We start from the raw sequence: 12,716 nt of genomic DNA on the forward strand, positions 1-12,716 counted from the left end.
CGGAGGAGGGGCTGGCTTTCTCAGCTCAGCTGGCTTCTAGGCTCATTAGGGGGTGTGTGAGCTCTTGAGAGAAGGAACAGATTAGGCCAGACATCCTATGGGTTAGGTACGAGAAACGTCCCGGGAGATTGCTGAAGGGTAGTTGCGTCGGAGGAGAGTCAGGGGGAGGTTTCTTGCTTCCACGTCATATTTTGGCAATGCAGGCCACATTCCTTTGAGGTCTGGTGAAGGGCGAGCTGTGTCCCTCCTTGTTTGCTCTTTAGACACAGAGATGCACAGAGCAGCAACAGATAGAAAGGCTCTTTAGATTTAGATGCTAAACTTTAAGTTTATGCTTTGACTAATTAATTAGGTCTAAAAAGATTTATTTGTCTTATGCATTTATTTCTCTTAATGGGAGATTTTTGCCAACTATTTAATTATTGATTAGCTTTGCAAGACTATTTTTCTTACAAACTCTTTAAGAATTTTGACTGATATTTTGCGCCACATTTTTCTTTCCTACATGTTATGCTTATATGCAGACTGTAATGTGCTCTTTATTAATGCTATTTTTCCTGTTTTACAAATTCTGTAACCTGATTGATATTTTACTAATGAATAAAGGGTCAGAGAAAAACTTAACTTTTGACTAGAAAATAAAACCCTTTAAATACTCAACAACTCTCTTTATTGGCTTGAATAATAATTGCAGTTTTTACTGTTCATGATTATTTAAAATCTCCTGAAGGTTATACATGGTGTGAAGGGCCCAACACCTTTTGAGCGGTAAATTAGACGTAGCATGAAGGTTTGCGTTGAGAAATTACCAGAAGTAATTACCGCTCCATCAAGGACGCCGTCAAGTCCGCGAAACTAACTATTCGAAAGGTGGACCGTGATGTTTTGCAGTATGTAAAGGAAACGGAGCAGTACCATTATTTTGAAGAGCGCACTCCTGCCCAGGGGGTTCAGGGGAAGGGTCTGTCACCTCTTGAGGTCCGCCTTCATCCGGACAACCAAGGGCGTGACGTTCAGGGACCACTCAAGCTCCGGTAGAAGAGCTACCCAGACGCCGAGGTATTTGACCGAGTGCCTCCTAAGGGGGATAATCGACTGCCAATCGTAGAAATCTCTGGAGGGATGCAGTGGGACCAGAGTGGACATTGCCGCGTTTAGACGAAGTCCAGAGACCCTCTCGAAATCCGAGAGGACCTTCAGGCCCCTGGGACCAGAACTTTCGGGGTCCGCCAGATAGAGCAGCACATCGTCTGCATAGAGGGCTATTTTGTCCACTTGGCTCGAGTCCCAGGCCCAGCCCCGAATAAGTGGGTCTTGTCGGATGAGCGCCGCCAGGGGCTCCATTGTCAACGCGAATAGGAGTGGCGAGAGAGGGCACCCCTGACGCGTGCCCCTTCGGATCGGGAAGGCCTCGGAGAGCTCTCCGTTAATAAGTACACGGGCTCGGGGGTTGGTGTAGAGAACTTTGATGAGATGGAGGAACGAGGGACCGAAACCCATCCTGTCCAGCACATCTTGTAGGTAGTCCCAATTCACCGTATCGAAGGCCTTTTCAAAGTCTATAAAAAGGAGGGCTAGATATGGGGTTAGCCGATCATGGTGGGCCAGGGCCAGGTGCAGGCGACTAATGTAGTGGCGGGTGCCTCTCGCCGGCATGAACCCGCATTGGTCGGGGTGGACCAGGTCCTGCAGGAGGGGCCAGAGTCTCTGAGCCAAGACGGTGGCAAAGAACTTAAGCTCTGTGTTGATCAACGAGATTGGATGGTATTCAGCGCAACTCAGGGAGCGTCTTTGGAATAACCACTATTGTGGCCAAGTCTGACTCAGGTGGGAATGTGCAGGTCTCTGCCACATGGCGGAAGAGATCCAGCAGGCGGGGGGGCCAAAATATCTCGAAAGGCCGCGTAGTACTCCTGAGGGTATCCGTCGGGACCAGGCGTTTTTCCAGAGTGCAGGAGGGAGATCCCGTCCTGGACCTCCTCCAAGGTGAAGGGGCGGTCCAGAGTGTCTGCAGTCTCTTGAGAGAGAGAAGGCAGTCGGGTACTAGCTTCCTCCATCAGAGCGGCCAGAGGAGCGCCCGAGGGTCGATCAGCGTAGAGGTGCACATAGAAGGTAGCAAACGTTTGTGCTATAGCCACGGAGGTCACGTGGGAGGTCCCATCGTCTGAGCGTACCTCAGGAATAATACGATTGACCTTGGGATAAGACACAAGGTTGTGGAGGAGCTTGCCGTTGTTATCCCCCCCACCCATAAACGTGAGCCACTGACGAGCGCCAGAGCATTTTGGCCGATTCCAGAGAGATTCGGCGAATCTCTTCGCGAACTGCTGCCAACTGCCGGGAAGAATCCTCCACCCCGCCAAAGAGTTGGGCAGCTTCCAGCCGTGTCGCCCGGGATTCCAACTGTGCGAGTTGGGCCGTCTGTTCCGATAGTTTCGCGTGGACCAATGCACTGGCCACTCCTCGGACGACAGCCTTGCCCACCTCCCACATCGTCCCCGGAGAGGGAAACTAGCTCGCATTGATGGAGAAATAGTGATTGAGCTCTTGGCCAAGTGATTCCACTAACTCCGAGTCCTGCAAGAACCAGGCGTTCAACCGCCAGACTGCTCGTGGACCCTTCGTAAAAAAAACCCAGCCGGAGGGAGACGGGAGAATGATCTGATATCCCTCTGGGCAGGATCGCGGCGCTAGAGACCAGCCGGCAGTCGGTGGCCAGAATCAGGAGGAGGTCAATGCGGGAGTGAGTATGGTGGGACGCTGACGTATGGGTGTACTGATCCACGCCGGGGTTCCAAACCCGCCACGCGTCACAGAGTCCCAAGGCCGAGGTCCAGCTGGACAGGGATTTGGCGAAGATAACACGGGCTTCGGACGGGGTCCCCGTCGTATCACGCAGGGGCTGCATAACTGCATTAAAATCTCCCTCCACTACAGTAAGACCCTGCGGGAGGGAGGAAATCACTTGTGTGAGATGGCTGAGTGTTGAGGGCAGGGGGAATGTAAAGGCTCAAGAGGTTTAGGGGACACCCCTCCATAGAACCAGAGACCGCCACATAACGGCCCTGTACATCTGTCTCGGCGACAGCCAGGGTAAAGGGAGGCCCTTCCTAAGTAAGATAGCCACCCCCCGGGAGCCCCGTGTGAAGCCGGAGTGCCAGACTCTGTCAAAGCCGTAACGGGCGAGGAAGTTACACTGTATATCCAGGTGGTGTGTCTCTTGAAGGAAGAGGATGTCTGGTGTGTGGCAGTTGGCAGCGCGGAGGACAGCTGTGCATTTAATGCGGTCTAAGAGGCCATTGACATTCCAGGAAAGGATGTGGATTGGCCTAGTGAGAGTGTATGTCATCAGAAGGGATAGGATGGGGAGGGACGGGTAACCACAGGGGACCACACCCAGCCGGAGGAGGGTATCCACCCAAATGTAGGCTGAGAGGGGGCAGTGGAAATGATGATCTGTTCGGCAATGGTGAAGGCCCAGGGAGAGGAGGGGGAACGACTGCCCGCAGCCTTTCCCGAAGGCGGCCCGTTGGCGGCCAAAAATAACAAACTGGTGGAGACAATGAGCTGCGTGTCAGCTGTGGACCTGTCCGTGAGAAAAGGCTACTAAGGAGAACTGCAACCAGCGGACCGTAGGCGGCGCAAACAGCGGCTCGTAGGCAGCTAAAAATAAACTGTTGGGAGACAACGCCCCCCCCCAACCCTCGCTCCCTCCCCACTCCACCACCCTACACTTCTGAAGCGGAAGCATCTGTCGCCCCGTAAAGCCCCAACCGCTAACTATCCCTCTAAGAGGCTAATCACTAATCTAAAACGGTTAGCAAGAAAAACCAAACCAACAGGAGCGTGGCTAAAGAGGACCTCCCTCCATGTCTACGGATGAATGCCCACAGCTGAAAAAACACAAAGCGTTAACATAAGATGAACATGATAAAGCAGCCCGGCATGCATGGGAAAGGTGGACATCCGATCGGGCCATCCAGTGGAGCCAGGCAGGACCTCGCTCATAAGGTCAAGAGTAGACCCGTTGTGGACAGGCGAGACAAGTGAAATGCAAAACCGACCAGTCTACACTTCCTCCTCACCACCAGAACCACGGATCACAGGGCTCCCAGACAAATCGGAGCCCGATAAGGCCTTCCGCAGATTCACACTCGACCCGGGGATACTTCCCATCTCAATCAGAGAGGGGGCCATGGTGGAGGAAGAGGCTCTCTAATTTGTGGGTTGAGTCTGGGCCCGTCGGGACTGCACCCTCGGCGAGCGGGAACCTCCTCCCCGGCGGCTACCCAGTCTGCGAGATCTGGTTCGACACCTCTGAGCCTTGGGCGCCTCGTGTGCCGGCTGCACCGACGATCTCCGGGCAGGGGAGGGGGCCGCACCAGGCAGGACTTGGCGTTCCTCCGTGAGCCAGGTCCATGCCGCTTGCGGGGTTTCAAAGAAGAAGGTCTTGTCCTGGAAGAACACCGTGAGACGTGCTGGGAAGAGGAGGCCGTAGCGAAGTCCCATAGCCCTGAGTTTTTGCTTGACCTCGACGTAGGACCGGCGCTGAGTCTGTACCTCTCTGGAGTAATCCGGGAAGACCATGATTTTAGAGTTTTGGAAGAGCAATGGACCCAGCTCCCTGGACATCCCCAGAATTGCGTCTCTGTCCCGGAAATTGAAGATTCGAAGGATGATGGGACGAGCCGGGGCTCCAGGAGGGGGTTTAGGAGCAAGAGAGCAGTGAGCCCGTTCCACCGCTAACCAGGGGGGGTTTCTCTTTGGGCATCCAGGAGCAGACCCAGGCCTCAATGAAGGTGCCGGTGTGGCCCTTCTCCACCCCCTCCGGAAATCCCAGGAGGCGCAGGTTGTTTCTTCGGGCCATGTTTTCGGCATCCTCGGCCCTGCGGTGCAACTCCGAAGTCTGCGTCTGTAGGCGGGCCACCTGGGACTTGAGGGCGCCCACGTCATCCTCCACCGTGGATACGGGATTCCGTTTCTGCAATACGCGCTGTGGCGTTCCGGAGGTCTTGCCGAATCAGGGCCATGTCCACCCTCACTTCCCTGATCTTACTTTCCACCGAGGCCTGGGAGGCGCTTATCGCCTGCAGGATAGTGGGGAGGTCTCCCTCGGTGGCCCCAGGGACAGGCGGATGCCCAGCCCCAGGATCTCGGCCGGACATGGTGAATTGGTCCATCTTCGTTTGGGTCGGGGGGACGGGGGTCTGTGTGTTGCGGTTCCTACCCATGGCTCTGAAGAAGAAGAGAGGGGAGACCAGCACGCGTACACCACCCGACACGGAGGCCGATATGCCCCCACACCAACCACAGCATAGCCCCCGGTCCCCAGGCAGCAGGGAAGTGCAGACCGACATAGCAGCGAGCTCGGGGCAGGGCGATGAGCTCCCGTGGCTATGGGAGTCGGCGCGCCCCACGGCTCAGGTAACCACACAGGCGATGAGGGGGCCACACAGCGCCAGGGTCCCGCAACTCAACCCAGGAACAGCAATACAGCTACGGGTCAGCTGCCCCGCTTAGCCCAGTGGAGGCAGCAGCGCCGCACGCCTCCAGCCCCACAACAGTAGGCAAATGGGCACTCAGCAGGGGGTCCACACAAGTGCGGGGCGCGCAGGCTGCACCTCAGTCCGTGCAGGGCCTCCAATCTCAGGGGGCAGGACAAGAACAGCCACCCGGGGAAGGCATGGGATCCACCAGGCCGCAGGTCAGATCAAGGAGCCAGGCCATCCACTATCCCCCAAAGCAGAGGGCAGGCAGCGCAGCACCATAAGGGAGTCCAGTTCTTTGTCCCGCAGTCGTCTCCTCATCCACACAGGCTGTCTCCACGCAGGCAAACCCAGGGGGGGACCCAACGCGGCACCGCCTGCCACCCGACGTGGTGGCCGACCCCCCTCACACTGCCACCAGCACACCGCCTCAATAATTAAGGGCCCCACTTACCGGGTCGCCGTCAGGGGCGCGGGCAGTCTCCAGAGGCCTCCCAGGCCAGGAGCCGGGGCCTCACTCTGCAGGGGGCCCGCAGCGACAACGTCCCAGCCCGGCGCGGGTCCCCCGCCGGCGGGCTCGCAGCCACTCCCAGTAGCTACCTCCTACCGCCACCCGATATGACGGGCGCTCCTGTGAGCCCCTCGCAAATGGGGCCAGTACATGGGCAAGCTGAACAGCCTCGGGCGTCCGTCCCGGAGCCGCCTGGCACAGCGCGGCTCCGGAGCTCCAAGGATCGCTTCGATGCGCCTCTCCTGCCCGGGCCGCCAGACATCGCACACAGGGAAACTGCCACGCTGCCGGAGGGCCGGGCGCCAGCGGCCGCGTGCGAGCCAGCGGGGATGCGAACAGCCAGTTCTGCAGCAGGCCGGCCACAGCGGACCCGTGGGGTGGGGGGGGAAACAGCGTCGAGGAGTCGTTCAGTTCCCGAGGCAGGCGCTGCTTCCAGACAAAGATCAAAGAGTGGGAGCCGCCATTACATCCAGGACACACGGCAGGCCGGTCCGCAGCTTCAGGGGTCTCGATGAGGAGATTTACATCTCCAGACCCTCCGTTAAGTCACCACATCAGGTAAGGAGGATGATGCGTTGCCTGATGGGTCGTTGTGGGCTATGATTATGGGCGGATGGTGGAGGGGTCCCGGAGCACTCTTAGAGTGCGTCCACCATCTTGGGTCTGCTAGCCACGCCCCCGAATTTCAGATCTTAATGCCCTCACACACTGTTAGGGTGTCATGCTTCATCATAGGACGCTCCTCGTCAGACCGGCGATGCAATGTCTAATGGGCCTGGTGGCTTCTTTAGCGAAGTTCTTCAGATCTGAGGGCATCATATGTGGTGGGTGCATGTGAGCTAAAAAAGTGTGAATTGTGTTTGCAAGGTGACTTAAAATAGGTACCGGACCCCCGAACAATTTTATTCAAGATGGGGCCAGGACTAAGTAAAAACAAAGCTGCTACCAAGAGGTACTAAGGTACCAGGGTAGCTTTATGTGTGCATGATCAACATGTTTCGTGTCTTGGATGCCCCAACATCGGGAGGCACTTCATCAGAACCTTAATAAACAAAAGAAAACAGCCCCCGAATGGGACCGGGAGGACTCCCCTTAAGTTGAGGATGTCCAAGAGAAGTATAACGCCGGGGAGATGCGCAGGTGAGCTGGCATCGCCCGATCCCACACTCTACAGTGGTCGGGTCCCTCCCCTTCGCATATGAAGTAGTGTATCCCACTCCATTAAGGTGGATACTTTTCACTAGTTGGGATCAGTTCGGTGCCTATTTTAAGTCACCTTGCACACACAACAATTCACTATTTTTTAGCCCACAGGCACCCACCACATACGGCGCCATCAGATCTGAAGAACTCCGCTAAAGAGGCCATCAGGCCGATCAGACATTGCACTGCCGGTCTGACGAGGAGTGCCCTATGATGAAGCATGACACCCTAATAGGTGTGTGAGGGCAATATGATCTGAAATTCAGATCTCCCAGCAACTTGATTCGTAGCCAGATAGAACCTCGAGTGCATCAGCTACATAAAAGAACAATCTCCTTCCCGTGGTTCACATGAGTACTCTAAGGAGATAGCTCTTCCGTCCCCCTTCTGATTTAACGTGTTAGTTGCGCAGCCATTAGGTGAGAGTGCAGCTTTTCCTCCTGTGAGATTGCATATTGATGGCAGCATTTGCCCTTCATTTGTTTATTTTTTAAGGAGGTGGCAAGAGGTTTTCGGCAGAAAATATTTGCGTTTTAAAGTTTTTTCTACTTATGGGGCCTGATTACGAGTCTGCCAGTCCACGGACCGCCAGACTCGTGGGGGCACGGTGGCAGCTGTATCTCGACCGCCCTATTACGATTAGGGCAGTCAGTCCGCCATTGCCCTGCCGCAGCAGCTGTTCCCTGGCGGTGTTGCGGCAGTCAGGAGGCAGCAATATGCTTGTCCCGCCAAGCATATGAAGAGTTTCCTCTCCACCGGCGGTGTCATACAAGTTCCTACTCCATGAACACCGTGACGGAAAGGAAGCAAAGGCTCCGCATAGGCCACAACAATTGCTCCCCCTGTGTGCATGCATCCCAGTTCCTGAACGCCATGGACTTCTAAGTCCATGGCGTACAGGAACTGTTTTTGGCGTTTCCATTGCGTTGCCCATTTTCTGAGGTACCGCCTTGGGCACGCCAAAAACCAACCCGCCAGACAGGAGGAAGCTCCTATTCTAGTGGGTGGCCTGACCACAGCTTTGGTGGTGCGGCGGCAGGACGGACCCTGTGCTGCACCACCAAAGTCGTAATCAGGCCCTTAATGGTTTATATTGTTCTTTTATATTTGCATTAAATTATAAAAATTTAACATACATGTTGCGATTACATAGCTATTTTGTAACATTTTTAAGAGTTTTAGCTGTCTTTTTCTTTTTGTTAAGTGTTATGGAATCCTGCGCAGGTGAAGTGTTATTCATGGACTATGAATTTTAACCCCTTCCACGCTGATGACGAGCTGGGCTCGTCATGAGGTAGCCTCCTGCTACGCTGATGACGAGCCAAGCTCGTCACGTAAAATGCGGTTTCGCAAAACTCCGCGTACGAGCGGAATTCCGCCCGCACGCATGCGGTTAAGTAAGATCCCAGGTTACAGAAAATGAGCTTCATTCCACATTCACTGCATGTGTGTACATGGCATTTATACAGCGCAAATTTAGCCGGAAAGCTTCAGAGAGCTCCACTAAGACAGGCTCCTTTAGGCCCCTATGGTACATGGACAGTTTACAGTTAGGCTGATACTGGCAAGAGGAAGGTACAATTTGCCACCCCAGGGTGGAGCGTTCAAGAACAAACACACCACATCAAACACTAGCCAGAGCCTGCAATATTAATTTTACAGCACTATGTAAAAACGAAAACATGTTACTATTGGATTTCCTCCTATGAACAAATTAGCTGTTGAGTGCTTTATTAGGCTTCATTGATAATTGTATGGGACAATTAAGCAGGAGTGAAAACTAGAAAATTATGAAAACATGAAAAATCTGGAAACAAGACTGTTTACCTACCGATCGGGACTGCTGTGTTTGGAAGGAAACAAACTGGCCTGGTGGTGGTAGGTGAGCATGATGATGAGGGGAAAGGTGTGGAGTATGCAATAAAAACGGATCCGTTGAAAGAATGGGTGGGAAAGCAGCATATGGGACTGGTAAGTGTTGAACTGAGCAAGCCTGCAACATCTGTTAAAGGAAGGAAAAGGAATGAATGAGGCAACACTGGTAATATATCTAGTACTCTCAAAGGCAAATAACAAGCATAAGCGACTGCCAACAAGGATATTATTGTGCTCACTAAAGTAGCAACAAACTCTAGCAACACAAAACAAACTTGAAATGGGCAACCCTGGCAATGGTGTTAAAAATACCATGGGACCACACCTGTCTCATTGACTTCGAGATAAGCTTATCAGCTTTCTATACAATAGGGCGTGATTGGCAATACAACATTCGGTCTAAAAACACGGGATAAATGTTTGGAGACTCTTTTGAAAAAGTTGAACGAGAAACATCCAGAAAAATCCTCCTACCAGTACCAATCTAACTTGTAGTGAAATCGGGAGTCAACAAATTTTGAGATTTGGACTCCTGAAATGCATAACAATTTAAGGCTCTGAGCAAGGCGCCTACAGACTTCACTATCAATTTGATGGTTGGGAGGAATTTTCAGGATGCAGCTTATTAGAGTGGCCTCAGACTGGAATGGCTAATTGCACAATTTTAAATTAATACGTCGCCGGACTTGAGGTTTAAGATTTTTGTTGGGAGAAACACGCTGACAGAAGTCCGTTTAGAAATCTGCCTTAAGAATGGGACATTGCTTTCTTGACTGTACATTGTGAATCTTTGGAAGATACATGTCGATGGATGAATTTGCCCTGAGGAAGCCTTTGTCAAGGTGTAAGGCATTGGCTGCGTTGTAGCTTTTTGGATTAAGAACCAGTATAAAAAGATTAAACACATACAAAAAGGATCTACTAATCGTATTTTGGACTGATTGTACACCTGTTTGATTATTGCCTCTCTTTCAGTGTAAACGTTTCTAATGTACAGCCAATGAGCAGGTGGCCGTCAGAGGTTGGCAATTGGGTTGTATTGTTATTGTACATACTCCAGGTGGTGTGGCAATGGTTTCCCTGGCTGACACAGTTTGTTACTATGCATATATCCTGCCATCTAGTTGTTAGAGACGGAAAGTGCTACCCTTTGTGTGAGTGCTAACTCTCAGATTATTTTTCCTTTTGCCTTGTGTATGCCAGTTGAATAGGTGTAATATTTGCATATTTTTATTGTCGTGAGTGTGCAGGATCACTTCTTCCCTAGAAAAAAGTGGTAGTGCTTGTTGTGTGTTCCACATAGGTTGTATGTGTATTCTTATGTTTGTTTAATGGATTTGCTAATATTTATTCCTTTATTTATTAACTTTGTAGTTGAATATGTGAGACATCATTTGGAAATGTCACATGCTATTAGAGATAATGTGTGTAGAAATCACTTTTTAGGTCGAACCTAGCGCAGAGAGCATGCGCTGCTCTAGGAGAGGGCCTCATGGAAACACTCCACACTTTCTTAAAGCTCCTGCTGATGGTTGTCACATTTTATTGGCCTTTGCGTGTGGCTTTCAATAATGAAAGCCTGCAAATGGCCAAAGACGGGTGCATGTCCAGCCTTTTCTGTAAACTTTCACTCCCATGGCCTTCGGATCTCGGGAGAGAGCGCTGGGTGTCAACTGAATTCTTTGCATTCTTGGATCATGTTACTAATTGACCCAGGCTTTCTTTTTTCTCAGCTTTCCCTCATCTTACAAACTTGTGACCTCCGCTTCTTCTCTCCCCTCTATGTAATGGGCCCCTTTTCTCGACTCTCTTCTTTTCACGCCGTAAGACACCCTATCTTCCTATTTCCTTTCAGCCTGTCCATTTTTATTTTTTTTAAACAGTCTGCTTCTTCTCACCTCTCTACGTAATGGGCCCCTTTCTCTGCCCTCTTCTTTCCTTCGCATGCACTCCCTGTCTCCATGCCGTGAGACACCCTCTCTTCCTATTTCCTTTCAGCCTGTCCGTTTTCTTTGTTTTTTTAAAACAGTCCGCTTCTTCTCTCCCCTCTACGTAATGGGCCCCTTTCTCTGCTCTCTTCTTTCCTTCGCATGCACCACATGTCTCAACGCCGTGAAACACCCTCTCTCGCTATTTCCTTTTAGCCGGTCTGGTTTTTTTATTTTATGAAACAGTCCACTTCTTCTCTCCCCTCTACGTAATGGGCCCCTTTCTCTGCCCTATTCTTTCCTTCGCATGCAACCAGTCTCCACGCCCTGAGACACCCTCTGTTCCTATTTCCTTTCAGGCTGTCCGTTTTGTTTTTAAAACAGTCCGCTTCTTCTCTCCCCTCTACTTAATGGGCCCCTTTCTCTGCCCTCTTCTTCCTTCACATGCACCCCGTCTCCACACCGTGAGACACCCTCTCTTCCTATTTCCTTTCAGCCTGTCCTTTTTTTAAACAGTCTGCTTCAACAGGCCTTCAACTTGACAACAGTAAAACTGTAAACTGCTACAGGTGGGTACTTATATTTCCTTTACAGAAAACTTTGCAAATTATAACTTATGGACTCCTCACATACAGCAAAACTACTTACACCTCGCAAAGGCGAGACCTATTGGTTATGCCAATGCTTGTTTCACTGGGGAGGGAGAGTTGAATGTGAATCTAGAAGTGTTTAAGCTGTAAAACTATGGCTACAGGTAGGTAACTAGTTTCTTTCGCAACATGGACGTCTTCTAGATTCCCATACTATGCATCAATTACTTAGCAGTATTTGCTTTATGTGGAGGAGGGAGTGAAAATTCTGTAGTTCCAACAGAAAACATTATTGTTTGGTTTACCACTTGTTATTTTTGAGAGAGCATGTGTTCTCCACAGTGTGTAAATAGTATATATATATATATCCACATATACAGAAAAAATTGATATATATATATATATATATATATATATATATATACACACACCCCTAGACCTACTTGGGTATGTGAGTGTGTGTAATTATCTATAGGAGTGATTGTGAAACCATTTTATTTTGTGGTTACCGGTTAGCTGTTAACTGGATTTATGTGGATATTCTTCTATTCTCTTGGCCAATACCTCTTTCTTCATGTTAAAGTTGAATTTGGTTATTTTATTTTCTGTGCTCTTTTAAGACACTTTATAGTTAAATGCAGGGATTTAGAGGCCCCTGATTTTACTTTTACCAACAGTTGTTTCGTTAACCAGAGACTGGAATTTTGGTGATGTAATGGGGCAATCCTTAATTCTCTGTGTAGCTATGGATTAAGGGTTACTGGGTGCTTGGCTGTTTTAATATATGTATGTCCTTTTTATCTGAAGCATGCTATGGTAGCAAGCATAAGCTGTGTGGATGCTACTGTGTGTTGTAGTTGGTCCTATCTATGTTTTACCTGTAAAATGGAAACTAGGGTATGATTATGTCAGTTATACATGTGTCCATGTGTAAAACCCCAAAAGAAGCTGTGCTTCACCTTGTTATGCGGTGAATGTCTCCGTATAGCAAGCTGATGTTGGTTGAAATCAGAGAACCTTAGACTATATGTGTGTGTGTGTGTATATATATATATATATATATATATATATATATATATATATATATATATATATATATATATATATATATATATATATATAG

At 50.3% G+C, this 12,716-nt stretch overlaps 1 protein-coding gene across 5 annotated transcripts in view; it reads right to left on the reverse strand.

The window, feature by feature from the left end:
• Positions 1-12,716, reverse strand: part of RNF38 (ring finger protein 38) — a 745,333-nt gene that overhangs the window by 229,730 nt on the left and 502,887 nt on the right. For all 5 annotated transcript variants that reach the window (XM_078676542.1, XM_078676544.1, XM_078676543.1 and 2 more), the window contains one exon: positions 9,032-9,202. In XM_078676542.1, coding sequence (XP_078532668.1) covers positions 9,032-9,202 — 171 coding nt within the window. The remainder of the gene's footprint in view (positions 1-9,031; positions 9,203-12,716) is intronic.

The sequence above is a fragment of the Lissotriton helveticus genome, chromosome 2_1 (assembly GCF_964261635.1).
Source record: "Lissotriton helveticus chromosome 2_1, aLisHel1.1, whole genome shotgun sequence".
Classification (NCBI taxonomy): Eukaryota; Metazoa; Chordata; class Amphibia; order Caudata; family Salamandridae; genus Lissotriton; species Lissotriton helveticus.